Source organism: Corvus cornix, chromosome Z, assembly GCF_000738735.6.
Source record: "Corvus cornix cornix isolate S_Up_H32 chromosome Z, ASM73873v5, whole genome shotgun sequence".
NCBI lineage: Eukaryota > Metazoa > Chordata > Aves > Passeriformes > Corvidae > Corvus > Corvus cornix.
The window spans coordinates 69,330,777-69,353,004 of record NC_046357.1 but is presented as its reverse complement, the minus strand read 5'-3'; the positions used below and the strand labels follow the sequence as shown (position 1 = coordinate 69,353,004).

General features: G+C 36.5%; 1 protein-coding gene across 5 annotated transcripts in view; it reads right to left on the bottom strand.

The window, feature by feature from the left end:
• The window catches only part of EFNA5 (ephrin A5), a 207,719-nt gene that overhangs the window by 30,184 nt on the left and 155,307 nt on the right, over positions 1-22,228 (bottom strand). For all 5 annotated transcript variants that reach the window (XR_005603802.1, XM_039566756.1, XM_039566758.1 and 2 more), the window contains exon 2: positions 9,346-9,638. Coding sequence is in view for 4 of the 5 variants with exons in the window: in XM_039566756.1 (XP_039422690.1) it covers positions 9,346-9,638 (293 nt within the window). In the remaining variant the exon portion in view is untranslated. The remainder of the gene's footprint in view (positions 1-9,345; positions 9,639-22,228) is intronic.

Sequence of the window (22,228 nt, the reverse complement as noted above, 5' to 3'; positions counted from 1 at the left end):
TTAAGCTGTCCTGGTTTATTTTTGCCTGAACACATTTTGAACACCACTATGACTGAATTGTCAGGGCTCTTCAAATTGATTAATACATCTCCATTCTGATTATCCTTCAAATAATTAAGATCATTTCATCCCCAGAAGATCAGCAACAGAAATGTTATTCCCCAGATCCATCATAAGGAGCCCGGTTACATGTGTGTATAGAGCTATGGTACAAGTGAGATTTTGATACACCTTCAAGCCATTCTTAACTCCATAAAGTAGTGTTGTATCTAGCTTGCTATACCACTTGATACTTTAAATATTAAATATCCATGATGTAAAAGGAAAGCCAGGGAGACTTTAGAGGCAGTAAAAATCTCATTTGGCCAATAGTGTGGATGACCTACTGCTTTTCTGAGGGAAAGTGGAAACATCTGACAGGCTGAAAAGATTTTTCTGTAATTTTTCAGAATAAAGCATTTCTATGTGCTGGTAAATACTCTAGTGAAAAAAAATATTCATTCTACATGATTTATACTGACTTGCCAAGTATCTTGGAGATAGAAGTATTAACTGCATGTGCCATTTTGAGCCCAGAGTCCCAGTCACCTTGTCTGAAGGGTACACATTGCTTGGAAACAAGAAAGTTATTGAGAATTCTATAAAGTTTTCCTTTTTCACAGCCTCTTCTAATATCAGAGGGTTAGGTAGATTAGAAACAAATTTGCGTCTTTTAAATTTAAGTATTAAAGAAAATAGGGAGTTGAATGTTGAATATTGACTTGTGAAACAAGATCATCAGCCAATTGTTCAGCGTGTGGAAGCATTTTTTCATTGAGGGAGTTTGGCTTTGGTCTAGTGGTGGCAGGCATGCATATATAATCATGTTTGTATCATGACACATACAGTATCACCCAAGAAAGTGCTCCCTTGGTGATTTAGTCTGAGGAACAGGGAGGTTTAACATGCAGATGACATGGAGGCAATGAAGTACAACACTGCTATTCCAAATGTCACTGCTTTGCTATTTTCATTTCTGTTGGCATCTGCTCCATGTTACAAAATGCATACTTCCAATACAACAGCTCATTAAACACGTTTCAGTTTGCTCAGAAATCAAGTTAGAATACTGTTACAGAGTTATAAGTTCTCAGATAACTATTAATATTACTCTCCACTTCTATGAATCCTTTCATCCACAGAATCCATGTGCTTCAGCTTATTAATCTCATAACATTCCAGTGAAGTAACACTGCAATGAGTCTCACCCACCAACTAAGAGCAGCCACCTCTGAGATGTTAAGTTGTAGCTGTTGAACATCAAAACTAATTTAAAGTAAGGAATGATGAATAGTCCATCAGGATTTAAAGAGCTGTGAGCAATTAATTCAATTGTACTTCCAGCAGAACACTGAAATTTAAACAGTTACTTTTAAGAAAATTTCAATGGGATTTTTACAAGAATCACAAATGTAAAAAAGTACAGTCACCAGGAGGGAACATTTAGTCACCATTTGTCTTAAGGCAGGTGCCTCACACACAGATTCATCAAGTTCCTAATGCTCCCTAAAGGTCGTTTAACCAAGGTCTAACCAGTCTATCTTTCTAATGCTTGTGATTTGATGATCAGGTAGCATTCAATACATGCTTTATTTTTCTGCAAAATGAACTGGCCTTTGTCAATAAGCTTAGATGAGAAAGAAAAAAAGATAGGGAAAAGAATACCCTGTCATTCATTCTTTCTGTGGTCACTCCTTCACCATTTTAATGACAAAAATCAGTACTTCAGTAGAAAGTAACACGTCACTGATCTTCACAGAGGGGTGACGACCTTACAAAATATGCTACAGACAATGTTCAGAGATGCAAGGGAAGTATAACCTCGCCTCTTTTATTTTTCTGTTGCTGTCAGGACCTTAACGACACTTCAATTTTTGAAGCATGTGAATCCAAACCTCCTTTTTTAAACTTGCTTTCTGAAAGACGTTATTCCCTTTGAAAAACTCAGGCAATAGAGACCACTGCTTCCATGGGTTCTCTCTTCATTTTCTTATATGGATTTCTCCCAAGTCCCAAATTATTCAACAGCTTTTAATGTTCCCTTTGAGGATTCTAAGAGCACAACCAACGTCAAAATCTATTAGACACTGGTGATTATTTCTTCTTTCTTTTAAGTAGGACCAGTACTTAATCTTTCTGATGCTTTCTAAGAGAAGCCAGTCCTTTAATCTACACACTAGGCTAAGCATGAATCCCCTTTAAAGGTCACCTTCCTTGTCCGTCTAATGTTATCACAAAAAATATTTTTTAAAGTACACATTTATCAAACCCTTTCGATTGCTTTGATTTCATTTAGAACATCTCAAGTGATTCTAGTAAACCGGCTATCAATGCAGGATTCGTAATAGAGTGGCAAGTCTGATCCCACTGCTGTCAAAGCAGCATCAGTGTTTATGTTGATCAGGACTAGACTGAAAGGTTAATGGGGAGCCTGGCAATAAAGAATGTTTATCCAAAAGAGAAGTGCAATTAACATGCTAAAAATGTTTGTGATTCTCTCAGCATCCTTTAATAATGTTCTTTAGTTAACCTTTATTTTTCAGTTTTTGGTGCAAACCAGGATATATACAAAGAGAGAATTCCAAAAGTGATCATGTTTTCAAAAAACATTGAGGAAATGTAAGTACCAGCACTACCCAAATTAACTACCACCTGTTGAATTGAAGACAGGCTGCCTTTTCACTTACTGAAAGACAAATCCCATCTTCACTTTCAAAGCAAAATATATGCTATTTAGGTCAACCATTTGACAGATAGAAACAATTTTTAGTAAAAGTTTAGCCTACAAGTAAATAAAGTGACTTCACTCTTCCCAGTATAAGCTAAGTATGGTATGACAAGACTTAACCATCAATCTGCTCTACTCATTTCTCTAAAGCTCACAAAACTCTCTAAAGCTAAACTTTGCCCCAAGTCAAATCTTTGACTTTGACAGATTCAAGTATTTACAGATTCAAGATGGAAAAATATCCAAACCCGGTCTTTTAGAGCATGTAAGTAATTGGCATGAGAGGACAAAAAGCCCAAAGAGTTTTCTGAAAAATTTTTTCATACAAGTCTCAGTGAAAAGATGACTGCTTATTAAGAAACCATATAGTCTAAGTCCTGGATGATTTAAAAAAAAAGTAATTTCTAGAGTAATACCAGTTAAATATTACTGTGCTACCCTAGCTGGGATATGACAACAAAAGCACTGACTGGCTTCCTCTAAAAAAGTAAGTATTCTAAGTAATCTAACGGAACTGTTAGCCAAACTGCCTATAGTAACCTTTGATTGATTCTCATGATTCTCTTCAGGATGCACACGAATAGTCCCACTATTTTCTTTAAAATATCTCCTTTTCCAGCAGGAGTTTCCTCGGGTAAGTCAGGCTCAAAATCTGAGAAACAGTGTTCTTATGCCCTCAGACAGCACCTCCTACCAAAAAACCTACAGTCAGCAGCATAAAGTGTTGTGCTGATGACACCAACTGGTTCTGACAAAGCAAGATTTCCAGGTTTATAGCAGGATGATAAAAAGAACGAGAGGCATAGTTTTTTTTGGGGGAGGGGCTCACTTTTATGTTTTCTGATAAGACAAAATTACAGTTCACAGTCTTTCTGTTCCTGGTCCCACTACATCAAACTAAAGCTCTAGCAAACGTGGAGATCCCCAAATCAAATAACCATCTTACAGTGAGTTGTGCCTCTTCATGCAAAACATTGATATCCACTAATATTAAGCTGGTGCTCGAGCAAGAGCAATGAGACCTATGCAGCTATTTAATATCATTCTTTTCTGGGCACATGAAAAATACTTGTTTTAGTAACTGTTAATCAATTACAATGTAAAGATTTCTCAGTAGTTTTTCTCCCATATAGTATCACAGGCTATTAAACCTTGCTTCTGCAAAGTCATCTTTCTTAATTCTTGCTATGCTGAGTCCAATCCTAAAAGAACAATAGCAAGCTGGCAATCTGGAAGCTTCCAGGGTCTTAGTCATATTGTCAGGTCTGTGCTAATTTCCATGAAAAGTGAACACTGCACTTCCTACGTTAACTGCTGGTTTATACAGGGATATGTACAGTTCTTCCCTGTGAGTTAAGACTATTAAATTCTGTGAATAATCCTTCATTAAAAATAAATCCATAAACGTCCAGCAGTAGCTGCCAGCACTGGTAGTTTCAAGTCCTGTTGCATCCCCAGATATTCAGTGGCTAAGACACCTGGGAGAGCATTTCAGTACAAGTTCTACCACAAACATTCCAGATGGATAGCAGCGAATATGCACAAGGCAAGTCAATGATAATAATTTGAATTATGCTTACATATTGAGATAAAAAGACAGTAACCCTCCCAAAAATCAACCTGATCACGAAACATGGAATTATGCAGGACAGAAAAATTGATAGAGAATTGTAGGAGAGACTAAAGAAAAGTAATAGCACAAAAAACCACTCAACTCTTAACCACTCACAAAACATAGTAGAAGGGGGAAAACAGAGCAAGTTTAGCTTAACTGTCATCAGGGACTGCTACTGGCTCAACAAGATCTCAGTTAGGCATTTTATTAATACAACAAGCTAACCACCTAATTAATAGGCAGAAGTAAGAGGTGTAGGTATTAAACCACTTTTTTCTACTACTGTTTTTTCCTTAAAATCCTTAGAATCAGAGAAGCCTCCAGAATGATTGTCCAACCACCTGGCAGCTCTTAGAGAAAAATGACAGCAAGATTCAAACAGTTCCACAGGCTTTGGAAAATGGTGAAGACAACTTCAGAAACAGATGGAACCAGCTAACAGAAGACAGACAATTTTATATTAGAAATAATGCAAATCACAGGTTTTCCTATAGAAGAAGCAGCTACAACAGTCAGGATGGAACGTCATTTGAATAAGAACCCTCAGAATCAGAAATTTCAGGAAAAGAGGGAATTAGGTCAGAGAAGCAAGGATAATGGGGAACAAACAAAACCACCAAAAAAATCGAGGGAACAGGTAACAGCAGGTTTCTTGGGAATATATTCTGTGAGAAAAAGGACTATAGGATGGTTAGACATTATTAAGAAGCATATGTACAACTGAAAGAACAACTTTACAAACTGCTTCTTAATTTAGCCATAAACACATGAACTATTTAAAAATATTATTTATAACCATAATTAAATTAAAATCATAACAGCACCCTATCCTGATAGGGTCACAAGCAATACAATTTCACCACAGCTTTCTCAACTGACAATCAGTAGCTTCATGCAAATAAATGGTGGTAACAAAGGCACACTGATAATGACACACTAAAGGCGAGACAAAAAAACAGCATAAGCACTTTGAAATAAAATAAGAAAGACACATGCAAGAGATCAAACTAGAAAGAAACAGCAGCAAAAAAAGGTCACACAAATAAATTACAGGTTTTTAACTTTTAACAGGATTTTTAAAACATGAGGGAGCTCTTTTCTCAAGAAGAATAGAAAAAAAACCCCGCAAGTTATGTCTAGATATATAAAAAGTAAAGCCTGCTAACTGCTAGCAAATATCATCAGAATCTCGTGGAGAACAGAAGAGCAGCAAGAGATCTGTGAATAAGAGCAAACCTACCTTGTTGTTCAGTATAAGCATATATAAATGAAAAGATTCACAGTGATCAAATGACTAAATAAACCGTATACATCAAATCTTGGAGGATATGATAAAAGTATCTATGGTATTTCATCCATAGATAACGATAAATCACTCAGTTCTCATCTGAAATAACTGGACTAATGACTCAGAGAAAAGCATATCCTACACCTTAATATTAGTAAAACTTTTGACAACACATCATTGTTTTCAAGAAAAGAACTATGTGCTCTAACTTAAATAAAACAGAATAGCTTGGTTTGGCAAGTGAGGTCAGAATTCTTCAGTAATCTGTACCAGCCTGCTTCTAGCCACATCTTCCTTCTTTTTATTTCAACAGCCCTGATGCATACTTGCCAAATTGTCACTCACACTTTTACTTAAAACATTAATACATTATCTGCAATTAAGTTAAAATAATGGAAGTTATATGCTCATTTTGAAATATATAATTATGTAACATTATACATTTTGGGATTTTTCCCTTCCTAGCTTTTGAGTTCATCTCACCTTGCACAATACCTCACCTTAACCTGAATACCAAAATTTACGTTCCCTTCCAAAGGACATTAAAATCATTGTCACAACACTGTTTTGTTTCTGCTCTCTATATATTTCATTTGCTTCTGTTTTGGTAGCAATACTATTTTGTTTGTTTTCAGGCTAGCATATGCTAACCTGAGATGAGCAGCTGATAAGAACTAAGTAAAAATTTAGACTTCAGGTCAGATCTATTATTTACTTTCCCCAGCCCCACACTGTGCACACCCTAACTAAATAAAAGTTAATTTCTCTGTAAATATTTAATAACCTTTTCTTCTTTCAAAAGCAAACTCAATCAGTACTTTTTGATTGCATGACTCTAATGTTGAATTCACTCTCTCAGTGTAAATTTGGTATCAGATGGGTAAGATTTTTTTCCTTGCATTATCCTAGAATGAACATGCAAAGAATGGAGATCCAAGTTCATCTGAGCAATATGTGAAGGCAACGGCATAACAAAGAATGATGGTATTTTCCAAATGAACAGTTTAGACAAAGAGAGAGTGATTGTTCACAAATTATTTAATTTTCTGAATATAATGGAAACAAGAGAGGCAAGCCACATCCTTAAAAGGTAAACTGGGAAGATTTTTGACAAAGCACCAGACAGTAATTAAGCTAACCAGCCACTTCATATTTCTGTCTTTTCAGAGGTCTAGACTACACAGCATATTTTGTAACCCTTTGATAGAACATGCCAGACTGATCCTATACAGTCAGTTTTCCCTCTCTGCTGCAGAGGTTTCAGATCTGCTGAACAAAGGAAACCTTTCATGGCAAACCAGTAATTTCTTTAACATGCAGATGCAGAAAGGTAACAAAAGTGGTCTCCACAGCCTGAACCAGGACCTGCTTACAATTTTGATGAGGGAACAAGGAATAACACTTTACCATCTTCTATCTTCAGTATAGACTAAGAGAAAAACATTCCAGGATGGACAGCTGTGGCTTGAGGTCTTCATATTATTGTTAACTTATCGTATAGTGCTTCCCTGAAATTCCTGCAATGTCAAGCTTGTTAATGCCCTTGGCAGAGCTAAGGATGAAGGAAAAAAATATTTAAACTACAGAAAAGAAAGAAAAATGCTTTTATGTCACTAAAACACAAATTTAATTTCAGCTAAGCTTAGCTTAAACTAATACTTTACATGTCTTTGCTATTTTTTTTTATATTTTACCTTTCATTTAAAAAAAAATTCCATATGAATGCAGTTTGATACCATAAAGCTCTTTAAATTTTAAAGTTCTACAGAACAATTGTTTTGAAGGGAGCCCTTGACAATTAAATGAGTATTATAGATGTTTAAATGCAAGTTATATGATTTTTAGTGACATATTGAATTTGAGTATAAATGACGAAAACTAGGCATAAGCAACCTGGGTGCACTTAAATAACAATGTCTTGCTTGAGAGTTTAATGGATTCTGTATGTTCTAGCAATGAAACAATTAGACAGCCCAAGCTGAGGTTTCTCATATTTTTTTCCTTCACTTTCATGTTTGGATTTCACCTTTATTAAACATTTATCTTTGTTTCTTTGTTAAAAATTTAGAAAACAAATTATTTTTTTCAGGCTTGCAGCTGCTTATGCCACTCCACTGCTACATTTTATTGAAACCTTGTTATGATAGACTGCATTCCTTAGCTTAACTATTCCTGCTTTTTTGACTGATGATGCTCTGGAACTGAATTTAAAAAACTAACAAAACAAAACAAATATCCACAAAAAAATTGCACTGTTCCAAGGGAGCCTGATATCAGAATTTTGAATTACACAGAAGTGACGCAAGTAGAACTGGGCCTACACAATACAGATTTGTTTATCCTTGAACATTACCTACTTAACTCTGATATGGTTATACTATTTCTCATATCAAACCCCAGTTTTAAAAACATTATGTAAAATATTGTTGTTAGTATTAGTCTCATTATTGTGCTTCAGAAAAAGAACAAGACACAGTTTTTCTGATGAAAAAGCACCACTCATTACAGGTTTTTACTTGATGGAAGAAAGTAGTTAATGGGAAACTACTCACCAGGATTGTTATTTCCCTGTAGATTATGGAAGGGAAAACAAAAATCTCAATGTTGAAGAAACAAGGCTGAAAACAGGGATCATACATACTCAGTTTCTCTGGTGAAATGAGGTGGAATGACTGTTTCACAGTAGAAACACCAGCTACACGTATGAAAGCTATATTTATTGGGATCTACAGTGTATCTAAAGCTTTCAACTCTGTAGTCTAAAACTAAAAACAGGAAAAAAGTAAAGCTGGAGCAGTCAAAACTTGTTAGGAGTGAAAGCTACAGGTACAAAATTAATTGATGAAGTAAGATCTGTGTTGGAAGTGTTAAACACATGAGATAGTTGAAACTATATGACCTGCACAGTGGAGTCAGGGAATCCATTTGCTTAACTCACTGTGTTTTAACCTCCTGGTGTTTTCACTTCCTTAGACCCACATGACGTGTGTCTCTGGGTGCCTGGAGCAATCCTGATGCAGGTCTCCTCACCTGCTTGTGTCCTGCTCCCAGAGCACTCCTATTGCCATGCTGATGGAAAGAGCTCACCATGAAAAAGTTGTGGGGGGAAGGAAGGTAGAAGAACAGAGCCACTTGGCTAGATACTAGGATTGTTTAGCCTGAGAAATCACGGCTTTAAATACCACTGGACTACTGACATCAGCAGCATAGTATCACTTAAGAACTACACAGACCTCACTTTCCTTGGGTGATAAATACTACAGAGACAAGAATATTTCATCTAAGCAAGTAAGAAAATTGAGATATTCCACATGCAAAGGATTAATTCTTTTTCCTCATATTTGGGGACAATTTTTATCCTCTCCTTCTTTCCCCAGTTCTCCACCTCAGAGTGCTGAAATAAATGAAATGGTGCATTTTGCTTTAAAAGTCAGCTGTGGTTCAGTGAACAGGCTGGCATGCTATTTCATGTGAGAAAAGAAGCTATGACTTAGTGTCATTTTCACAAGCTAGTTTCCTAGCTAATGTATCTGGGGATAGTTTAAGCCTGCATTCACTGTAAGACATCTGCATTATATACCATTTGCCCCTCTGTATTTTCACAGAGTTTAGGTGAAAAATCAGTTGGGTTTCTTATACCTGCTGTGGAACAATAGTAAATCTCTCTATACTCACAGATGTAGAAATACTCCCGGCCTGGCCTGAACTCAAATCCCAGCGAGAAGGGTGTGAAGAGCTGAAACTTTTCTGAGAACTTCAATGGTCCATTTGGGGAATGCGGCCGATTACACTCCCACCTCTTGAACCCTTTGGAAGTGTGATCACAGGAGCTGTAGCCATCAAAGTTCACCATGTACAGAACATAGCGTTCGGTCTTATCTTCTGGCACTGAGTCTTCATAGTGAGGGCAGAACACATCCAGGTAGTCATTGATGCAGACATCAATGTGGTAGTCACCTCGCTGGAATCTGAAATCACAGGAAGAGTTCAAAAGTAAGCACGGTTATCTCAGGATGACCTTGTTGCAGGGTCACATTCTCATAAAAAGGGCATCACTAATGGCACTTCATTTCACTCCAGTCATGCAGATTCACTCTCAAAAATTACCCTTACAATTCACAAGAGCTATCAGAGTCTTATTACGCAGGAATACGATAATACAACCTTTTCGAAAAAGGTTTTGCTCTATTCTTTCACAACATAAGTCTGTTGTTATGACCCACCAAGTTACAGACTATCTTTCCCTATGACTTAGTGAACAATAAACAAAGAAAGTGTCTGTCTTACTTGGTTGAGTTATTTTTTAAACTGAAGAAACAAGAAGCAGCAAAGATGCCAAAATTGTGTCAGCCTTCCTAAATCAGTGTCTATATAAACATCTGCATATGCATGAAAATAAATAACCCAAACGTATTCTTTTCTCTGAAACAGGCAGTAACCACCCCTGTGCTGAAAGCTGATTTAACTGCACGTACTTATAGTTACTACAAGAATACAAACAGGTTACTCCTTCATCATAATAAGCAACAGTTTGCCAAGATGCAAAGAAAAGTCTGTATTGCTTTTTAAAGAGATTTAAAAATCAGAGCTTCTCCTCTGCCAAAAGTACACGTTGGAAATGTTGCTGTGTTCGAATAAAAGGATTCTGGGATACAAATTATCAGCGCTCAGCCTAATGTGACAGATCTGAATGAGTGCCAGCTGAGAAATGCAGTGCAAGGCACCAGCCCAGATGCATTTTATTATTGCTGTTATTATTACTGATGACTCCTTAGAGATGTGGGATTCTTGTTTGTTGGGGGTGGGGAGGATTTCCTTGTTTCTCCCCTGCATGTTTCACTTACATTACTTTTCTAATGCCTGCCATAGTGTCTGGAAGAAACAATGGGGACAAATTCACTGCCTTCATGGGAGCTTATACCATGATGGATTTAACGACTCCATAAACCAGGTCTGTGCATTCATTAAACTCCCTGGGGCAGCTAAAGAAACCAACCACTGACCTACTCCACTTCAGGCTGACTGGACTACTTGTAGCTTCTCTCTTTCACAGCTGAAGTTGTCAAGTGTACCACAGAGCAATAAAAAGGCCATGACAAATTTAACAATAATACTTCTTTTTAGCTGAGGGGCATATTTTAAACACCTGATGGGCTTGAAATCTGCCATCTGGATCCTTCTATCTAATTTCAGAGAAAAAGCAATGATTTGCTGGCCCTCCAAGGATAAATTCAGAGCAAACTACACGGTTTCATATCCCTACAATAATTTAACTTCAATAAAATAGCTTTTTAAAGTGGAGAAACTGAATACGCATCAAAGCATGATGTATCTGTATAATTTCAGCCAGTGCACAGCCTCACAGTTCCACTCTGTAACATGTAAAAGCCTTTTTAAACCATAGGTCTTCCAGGAGAATTTACATTTATCAAAATTGTTGGTCAAGATTTATATTTTTGTACTCCAGTGCTTTCAAAATCTGTCACCTGAACAGGTACTGTCTTAACACATTTGCAAAAATGTGTTGTTTTCAAATTGGCATCTGTTCTCTGAATCAGTTAGCAATATGCCATTTCTTATGGGTAATGAAAAAGAGTGTAAGGTACAAATAGAAAAGCTGCATTCAGGCAAAGATATCTCTATTTATTTTTTTAAATTACAATTTTAGTAAGTAAAAATTGATACATACTTATATATAAGTCTGTTTGTGTGTGGACAGTTGGTTTGTTTTAACCATGTAGGTGACAAGTAATTCAGGTTTCTCAAGAGGCTCTCAAGGTTACTTCTTTCATCAGCCTGTGCCTTCACCATAATGCCCAATTATGGTTCTGTGAGACAAACTATATGCTTCCAGAATAATACTTATGTAATACATTCAAGAGCAGACTGACCCTCTCTACTATTAGACTTTTACAACACAAATAACCCTATGTGAACTGCTTTTCCACACTATTTTAAAAGTCAATAGAGAGCAATAAGAACTTCTGAAATCCAACTCATCCAGGCTCTTTAGTACACTGTAATGAGATGAATCACACTTCCAGAAGCAGCTAATTCTCTCCTTTAACCAAAAGGAGAGTCTACAGAGACACTTCCCAGACAGTGTCTGTACTGTAAATAGCTGAATTTGAGGGGAAGAATGCAACTGCACAGCCCATGATAATGGAGATGATAAGTACAAGAAGACAAACAACTATATGTGTGATCACACATTAATACCAAGTTAGCAATGAAATCAGACTTGTAATCTGCACCAGTGAAATGGTGCAAAAAAAGAAAAATCTAACCTCATCTGACTCCATTTTGGCAAAGTTTCCTTCTGTATTCTTGTTAAATAAACAAAACCACAATGTAACTATCCTCTTTGATCACTGGTATTTTAGTAGATTCCTTCTTATTTCTTTTTTCCTAAGTGTTGAAACAGTTGTGTCTTCATTCATTCTAGTACACCCCAGACTCTTAAGTACTGCCTGCAAAGCAGGTCTGAGATGAAGTGCATAACCAAGTCCTTTTTATCCCTGCATCTTGTCCTCCCCATTCCCCTGTTCTCTCAACAGTTTCATTCCTCAGTCATCTGCCATAGCTGGAAGTGTTTACATTTATGTATCTATAAAGGGAAGGAGATTGTGCATATTTTAAGTGATCTAAACTGGCCTTTAGCCAATATTGTTGGCACAGGAGTGAACCTCCTCCAGGGAAAATACGTACTAAGGTATTTTATCAAGCAGCTCTGGGTGAAGTCTCTTTACTCCAGGTTATTAACCAACTAAGAATCAGAGAGCAGGTATTTATTTCCTGTCTTGCAATATCCTAAAGAAGTCAGTAATCAAAAACTCAGCAGGTATGTTAAAGAGATGTAGAACTAATTTTATGTTTCCAAAAGAGGCTACATCATCTCCAACTTTTCTGTTAGAGTGAACTGAGACCATTCCTGTTTCTCCAGCTACAAGCAGCATGTTGTATTTACCTCCTCAAAGAGGAAAGGTAAAGTCTCCTAATCTGAACAGAAAAGGAAGGGATGGCCATGAGTAACTCACAAAAAAATTCATCAGCTCAGCCCTCAAAACTGTTAAAGGAAATACTACATAAGCATTTCCAAGAATTTAAAACCACATTTGAGTGGAAAACACTTAACATTTCCAGGCTGAAAACCTCTTACTTAGTAGTGTAATGCCAGGTTTTAGAGTGAAATAAAAGTTCCGTTTCAAATTAAAGCACTGATCAACATTAAGCCATCTACATACATTGAGAAGCAAAACATTTAAAGGGAAGATGGAGTCCATTAACAGACATATTTGCAGATAGGACAGCAATAGCAGATGTCCTGTCCCCTTTTCCAGTTCCATTCCAAACAGAAACCTTGCTAGCAATGTTACTGCTGTACTTTCCCAGTTAAGTCTTCATCCTGTTCTGGCAGGTCCTCACCCAGACTCCCATGCCTTCTGGAACCATGTGGTTAACAGGGTCTTTATGCAAAGAAGAAACTATCTCTATCGAGATTTTGCATAACAGAACATTGTGTTGTGGTAGAAACCAACAAAAAGGCTTCTCCAATAATCAGACAGAATCTACACACCCTCTTGCAAATAAGGTCATTTGTCTCCATGCACACAGCTATTCTTCAAACATAATTAACCTTTGGTTTTTGTCAGGTGGCAGTCAAAGAGTGTCTTGGGAAGTTGCAGATTACAAAGCCAATTATTAGGCAGTAGCATTATAAAAGCAATTTTGAAGACAGAGACAGAGAGTTAAGTAGCTTCTACACCTAAATATTTCCGTAACCAACAAAGATCAGCTTGCTACACAAAACTTGAACACTGCTTCCAGTAAAGACTGTCCAAACAAAATTTCTGTGCTAAAGTGCCACTGGTGAAATATCCAGGTATTCAGGGTGCAGAGAGAGAAATTCATGGTTATTTTAACCATAGAAAAACAAGACTAACAAAACATTTTTTAAATAATTAGTGCCTTCTGTATTCTATTTATCCATTAAGAAAGGGATAGTACATGCCCTGTGTGCATGCTTCTCTTCATAATTTAAATTCTGAAGCCTAAGTGACTAATCTTGAACTTAATAACTTTGCTGGTCACTGAAACAAGAGACAATTTATTTTAACAGATATTTAAAATGCAATAACAATTTTGTTTGGTTTCTCTCTTTCTTCCTTTCTTTGTTGGAATAAACACTACAAAAATCCAGTTTAAGAACGGCACAAATAACATTAATTGCTCATTTAGATAGATAAAAAATTTCAATAGCTTCTGCTTGTTGCTTCCCCTACAAATCCTATTAGTTATATTCTATTGCCCTTCCTGTAGAATTGACATACCAGATGCTCTACTTCAAGATAAGTGTACTGGAAAATTTGCCTTTTACTATGTCAACCTTTCTTTATTTGGAATATGTTCTGTCATATGCATGAAGCAAGGCTTCACTGTGAACCGAAAAGACTCCAAATAACTTCTCTGACAATAAATGATGAAATTCTGGTTTTCAGTCAGGTATTGGAAGCGATCAGATGCAAATAGCATTTTGATGCCATATTCTGATGCCTGGAGTCTGCACAGCCTGTTAGCACCAATGTGCAGAGGACACTGCCACTGCTGAATGCCTTGCCCCTGTTGCCCTTTTCTGAAATGATAATCTGAAATGTAAAACAACATCAACAAAATTCACTGAACTGATTTATTCTTTGGGTAAATACAAACTACAGTTACCCACAATTCTTCAGAACAGCACAGCAAAACATTATTTGTCCTGTTTCCCAAGGAAAAAGGCTTCTGTGAGTAGCACATGCATACCCCTATGAATGCTGGTCACTCAACTCCTCCTTTTTTACGTTTATGGAGACTAAGCCACTTTTTAATCGAATTTAATGGAAACAGTGGGGTTTCAGGGGGAAGTCCATTCCTACAAATACCATGAAAAAAGCAGGCCAGGTGAGAAGATCCCGTAAGTATCCGATCAAAGGCTGAATCTCCAGTAGGTTAAATGTTATTAGACAACATAAACACCTCTTGCAAATGCTCTAGGCACAAGAAAAGCTTGAACTGGAAAAATACAGAAATAGATAGAAAGTTTTTTGTCAACTAGTTATGAAACTATTTGCTTAAATTATTATTAATAGAGAGATGAGTATAGGTAGTTATTTGCACACACAACAATACATAAACCCCAAACATTTTCTGGAAACTGTTATCATCATTTAAAAGGACAACATTTTAGCTGCTCTTAAGATGTGATCACGTAGTTATTTAGCATTCCACGGCACTGAGCTTGCCCATAGATTTTGTCTGTGTTTAGATGGCAATTATAGTGCACTAGGACCGTTCCAAGCTCTACTCACATGCTGTGACTGGAACACAGCAGCATAAATTGTGCCTTGTTATTCTTTTACACACTTCAAGCCCCCTTATTTCAACCAACTTAAAGCTGTTAAATGTGATGGGGGAAATCTTGTGGTTGTTAATTATCTGAGGGGTTGTGGGATTACGTGTACCATTTTACTGCAGATAATTTTAAAGATGCTATTTCTGTGCTATGGAAAAATAACCTCTTTAATGCTTTTCTGCTCTTTTTACTGGCTTTTGTCATAACATTTCATAAACTCTGTTCCCATAGCTCTGCTGACATCAACAATGATTCTGATGCACAAACAATGAAGCAATCAAAGAGCTATTTTAATTTTAGCTCTATTCAAACCAAAAGAAAATTCAACATTTTCCAGATGCTAAGAGAAGTGTGTTTGCTAACAGTAGCAAGCCAGTGACATTTTAGATCTCTAGCAGGATATTGCTACCCTGAGCAAGCAAACAAAAAAACCGTCTAATATAAAGAAGCAGTCCATGACCTTTCAGTGCTCAGGTTACAGTTTCACAAGTTAAAACAAGTTCAAGACACCATGAAAAAACACTATGTAGGACACAAAATCAAGGCTGTTGTTCAATAAAACAGTATTCAAAATTGTGCCTAGAAAAGACTGCAAGCTAAATACACAATGCAGAAAGAAACGTATTCTCTTGTCATTAAGTCCTCTATTCAATTAGCATTTATTGGAGTAATTAAATACTGGGAAAGGATGCCAGGCTAATTGTTAGATTATGATAATTACACAGCTTTGCTGTGCTACAGCTGATCAAAATAAGATGTGGTCACACGCACTCAGCTAAAGCTTCTCTGCAATCATCAGGCTTCCATGGGAAACTTATTACTATAATAAGGCCACTTATTACTAGTTCATTATCAATCAGGCAGAGAAACTTATTATTTGTACCCTTCCTTCTACTCTCCCACCCACTCTGCCGGAACAAGCCTCCCAAAAGGTTGCGCCCAGATCTCTGCCTTCATCTGGCTCCCTTCCATCATAATTACACAGCTGAGCAGAATCAGGCTCCTGCACTTGAAAGAGTTCATCAGACTTCAAATTACTGTTTCACAACCGGCTGCAAGCGCCTATCACATTTCCTGAAAGAGCCGAGTGATCTCCCTGCATTTCACTTCACAGGCATATGTGGGAGATCCACCTTCCCCTTTTAATCTTGCTATGTCCGTCTCATCTGGGAGATTTTTCACATTACTTGGGTGGGTCCAAAAGCAAAAATCAGAAAGAAGGGAGTTGTACTAAGATGGACTTAATGGAGAAAAAGCATCAGGTTTATGTGGCTTGTGTCCCTACAGAATCTCCTGCTTTTCCCCTTCTTACCAGCCAGCAGTACAAGAGAGGCATTGTGCCTTCCTGTTTGTAAGGCTGGGTTTTTTTCTTTTTAAAGAACAGGGTTCTCATCAGCTACCATTTTACCTGGTACTTCATCCTGCCTATTTAATGGAGAAAAACAAGTGATTTACTATGGGGACATGAACATGGGAAAAAACATGAAACAAATCAGTTTGACCTAGCATTCAGGTTTTTACAGAAAAGAACTCATTAAGCGCTGAGTAACTCAGAAGAGTCATAGAATGTTTGGCCAGAACGAAAGAAATACAAAAAAAAAAAAAAAAAAACCAACTAAATTCATGAAAATTATTTTTACTCTGTGCTGATTAAAAAAATAAACCTTTTGAAATGTCAGAAGCACCTACTTCTACATCAGCAATTGATCTGGAAACTTCTTAGATATGCCAGGCCAAGGTTTACAACACTGATAAAATAACTAATCAAGCTTCACTTTCTGAAGCTTCTTTTTTCACATACTTTTGAAGTTTACAGATATGCTGCAAGTGACCACTTACAAACTTTTAATTATCTTAATTTCCAGAACTAAGAAACCTCCTCAAAACAAGTCTGATAAAAGTCTTTAGGATTCTGGAGAAAAAAAAAAAATTCTTTTCTTTTTTTGTGTTTAATAAAGCCTGATTGTCAAAAACTTCCTGAAGTGCCTTGGCTGAAACACATCATTTGCAAAACAAAGAAAGCCTACATCCAGAAGGAGTCTTCTATTAGAATCATGGCAAAAAGACTGCAAAACACAGGAAGAAAGGAATAGGTTTTAATGAGAAAGGGAAATGTCCTATTTAAAATGTACAAGTTCTTTGAATGACATATCCCGTGTTAATTCCATTCACCTGAGAGACCTGAACTACCTTTTTTTCTGGTTCTATTGGTTAACAAAAATTTCAGTTGCATCATAACGGTTAACAGTGACAATTAATTTAAAATATAGTCACATATTTTATGTATTTTCATGAGTTAAAGGCTCTTTAAGAAAAAAATTCTATAGAAATGTGTTTACTCCACTTATGGTTAATAATTTCCCCTTACACTCATTACTATGTTTGTTTGTAGAGTTGGGTCCTTTACTGACGTTTTATAGCTAGCACAGCAGAAAGCTTTATTTTCAATGATAACTCAAACTTTAAAAATAGAAACTAAATGCTCTTCCATGGGTAGGTATGAGGAAGGGAATTGACAAATCAACATTTATTTCATACCTATAAATCTGAGTACTCCAGAGATTCTCAAGTACTGCAGCACCCTCCCTCACCCACTTCATATCATTCTGGACCTCCTAATCAAAGAGCTGGACAGTCTTCATGCTGTTTATTAAAACTGTTTCCTCAGACTCTGCTTTTGTAAAATTCCTTCAAAGCTGGCACACATGACTTTCACCTGATCTATAAGAACTTCTCTTCTGCTGCAACTTGTGAAGAACTTGTCGCATCTGGGGGGCAACAACAGTCATGCTGTTGATGATAAGGGTTATAAAGGGGTGCAACATGTCACAGCACTGTTCCCAATGAGGTCAAGCTTTCATCTCCCAGCTGTCCCAACTCTGATAGCTTTAAACCCCCTGGCTACAGTTTCTACCTGACTATTTATTTTCCATTGCTGTGGGCGTTTAACATGCAGAGATGGATGAAGAGAGAAGGGAAGCAAAGGTAAAGGAAAAGCTACTGTTCTGTCAAAGGCATCACTCAGATTTACAGGACAGACTTCGGTGTTGAAGCCTGGTAACATTAGCTGAAAGGTACCACACCCAACAAGGTACTACAGGCAGCCTGAGATTTGTGTTTGGAGCCGCTAACCACATTTTGAATCCAAAATATCTGGCTTGAAGCCAATCTTTGTTAAACTGATTTATGGACACAAGCTCATTACTTTCGTTCACATTAGTACTACTCTGGAGTTCACCAGCAACATTTATCCCACTTCATCTGAGGTAAAATAAGGAGATCTGGAAATTACTGCTCACATATTTTTAAATGCGCTCATCAATATCCTGCACACATGACTCTACATTTGTCTGCTTTAGGCACTAACAACATAGAAGATGTCAGCTTCATCTTTTATTCCATGATTTTGCTTGAAAACACAAAACCTACCTCAGCCACCTCTTGCCTATACCAGAAAAATTGCAGTTTGCTGATTCATTTGCTTACATACCTTTCTTAAAAAAGCAGCCAAGTTTTATCTGAGCTCTGTTGTACTGACACATACTTTACTATCAGTCACATTTGGGAGAAAATAATATTTAAGAGTTTAAATTCTTAAAAACCAAAATAAAATTAACCACAGAAACCCCCCACAGGTAGGAATACTACTGAAGTGTCTGAACTGGAATCTAGCAACATGTGTTGACCATGTGTTGACCATGTGTCTAACCCAGAAGACAGAATCTATCAGCCTTGATGGAATGTGATTCTATGAGTGGTATTTGCTAACCCTGCCTGAGGCATGTGCTGACATCTGTTAATGGATATGGAGAGCAATGCCCTATCTGCAGAAAGGTCTTGCTTCTCACACTCACGAAATGAAAGGAAAGAACATTTGCCCAACAAGCATGTTGACCTGCACACTGAATAATTGAGATAAACGGCAGTCAGTTTCCACAAGGAAGTATATGTAGCGCAAGTCAGCTTCACAAATTTTCTTTCTCACTAATACATAAAAAGCAGAGTGATGGTTAACTTGTATAAACTTAAATCTCCATCTCTTCCATACCCCCAGGGAAAAAAAAAAAAAACTGCATCAATTTGAGCCAGTCAATATATATGGGCAGCATTTGAGAAGAAACATACATTTTGATAAAATTGCTTGTCTGTTGCATATACCTACACTTGCTGTAGTATAGAAATGCTTTTCTCTGACATTAAGTTAAAACTGTTTATTATTAATCTCGCAATGTGTAAACAAAATAAATTTTAAAATATTTTGCGATCAAATTAGAATTTGGAGACTCAGACACCCTAATAACTTGTAACTGGTAAAATCTGCAACTTAATTTCCCAACATGCAAGAGTATAAAATGAAACTAACCCTTGAGATGTTTCACAGTATTTTTATGTTTAATAAACTGTGTGTATTTTAACAAGCTCTGGTCATAATCCCCATCCTTCAGCTAAAGTGAATGAATCCAGACATAATATAAAATAGCATGAGAAAAATATAGAGGAGAAAAAAGCCCCCAGATCATAACAGACCCAGGAACATAGGAAATTTCAGTATGAAACCACAATTCGCTATTAAAATTAATAAACTATACATTCAAATACATTATCAAAAGTAATTTGAACTTATTAACATAAAACCCAAGTTAGAATAGCTAAAGAGTACATAAACTTGTTAGCAGAAAATTTGCTATCCAGAAAGTGGGCTTCAATCAATTAACTTATTTTTTGCTGTGTAATTGTCTTGTGTCTATTTAAGAGGCCCATAGAAAAAGTATACTTTTTCCTGACATGGAAACAGCATTTTAGAGGAAGTTCTATGGAGAAATACAGTAATTTAACCTTGTTCCTTTTACCCTTCCATATTAGTCTCTCTTTTATGCTGGGCAAACTAGCAAAGGAACAACTGGAGTTTCAAATTACAGATTGCAGGAGCACAAAGTAGCACCTTTATTAATAATGGTAGAAATTTTTTCTTTTCATTCCTGTAATTTCTTCTAAAGACAGCATATGGATATAGAATTTTCCATCATTACTCTTGATACATACTGTCTTTAAAAACACCCAAGAAATTACAAAGATTATGATCTGATGTGAACCATTTTTTTTTAACTGAACAAGACTGAGAAACCATGGAATTCAATGCAAACTTTATATTATTCCTCCCATCCCTTTTCAAATTATGAAGCTCCCATAACATGATTCCTATTATGGAGTTTTGGAATTCTTATTCCTTCAAGAGTGACAGAAACAGTCTTTCAATATGTACTAGTAAAGATTGAATTGGTAAAATGTGCAAAACCTGCTCATTTACTTATATATATGTGTGTACCTTACTGACATAGGAGAAAAAAGAAAGAAAAAAATCCACAACTCTCAGATCAATCAGACATTTCAGAGAAGTAAAACTGAAGCTATGTTCTTAATTTCCCTGTTGCATTTTTCTTAAAACTGTTTCCAAATTAATCTTAAATGAATTCTAATCTTCAACCTGTAGTGAAATCTCCTCATTCACACCTGAATTATGATCATGTCTGCCTGAAACATTGTAACTATTTTTCAAAGCACAGACACTAAGGTTTAGGATAAGAAGCAAAGAGTATCACAGAAAAATTAAAATAAAGATTTCTTTTCCTGCCCTCCCCCCTTCTTCACCCTATTTATTATAAAGGCACCAGAAGGCAGGTGTGAAGGAGGGAGTGCACAGGTATGGCAAAACCTTCCCATATTGGGAAACCTTTACATTCTTCCCTAGATGTTAAAAATTAATTACTGAGCATACAAACGATTTCTTGCTTTCATTCTTACCCTAAAATACTAGTTCAGCATTAAAGAAACAAAACAAACTCAAGAATTTAGTGTTCACAGTTCAATCGGATAGTTAGGGCATAAACACATAATCTGGTGCTAAGGTGTACCAGATAGACAGCTTGTGTGGGCAAAATCCCAGTCAGTGCACATCAACATGAAAAGCTAGAGAGCAGTCATCCTGGGCCAGAAAAACTCACATCTAGACCAACAAAATACTCCCAACACTGGCCAACAGAAGATATCAAGACTACATTAAATAAGTCTTATGTCCTCAGCATAGTCTCACAATAGCCATCTTTTGCATAGTCAGAGATTTGGGCTCTTCATGTTTAACAAGAGTGATGGATTTTTCTTCATCCGTTGGTCTGATTATCTTGAACACCAGTAAACTGGTCTGTGAATCCTTGAGTGGTACAGGTTGATTGCCAAACAGAAAAGTATCTACTTCTGTGCATTTCTGGGCCAGAGCCCTGACAATTTCTACCAGACATTCAAATTGTGCCATAATTTTCGTGGTAAAGGAAGTAATCTATAATCTGTGACGGTGCACTGTTGAAGAACAAGTGATAATCATTGTTCAAAGGATTAACATTTGAACACTTTCACCTTTGCTACCTGCAACAGTCAGAGGCAAGAGTTTTCCTCCTGAACCCCTCGGACATAAGATTCCTTTTTGAGGAGAAATTTACTTATTAAAGAAAATGTAAATCTTGTTTTCTGTTATCCCAAATCATTGATCACAATTTAAACCAAAATAAACAGTTTATGTAAAATATGTTAAAAATCTCTGTTCAAATGCATCTAACCAGGTCTCCAGGGAGTCTTCCACATAAAAAAAAATTCCTAACAAATGAAGGCTGTCTAGTTTTCTACTGTCTGCTAATATAAGTAGCTAAGCTAATACAAGTAGCTAAGGATTGACTGAAACTGAATTCAGACCTCACGATTTGTCCTTTCATCTTGTACATTCTGACTCACAACAAAAATAATGCAGCTGAAAAATCCTGTATCACATTTCAAAGACATCTTAGACTTTTATATTGTCTAACTTGTCCTATGCTTTTACGGATGCACACTTCACAATCCATTTCTTTAGGAACACTCTTCTTTTGTTCAAGCTTTCTCTTTAAGGTTGCTGAGAGGTTATCTATGCCTAAAGATGTGTTGCAAGAAGGTTTACTCTGAAGCAAACTTGGTTTACACCTGCTTTTTCCACCACACAGCAAGAAACATCTGTAGAGAAACCAAATTCCTTTCTTCAAATAAAAAATCTTCTAAATTATGCCTTCCAAGCTCCCAGGAGTCAAAGGTAACAGAAACCTTTAAAGTTCATCAAACTTGCAAACATCATGCTGCAGATGG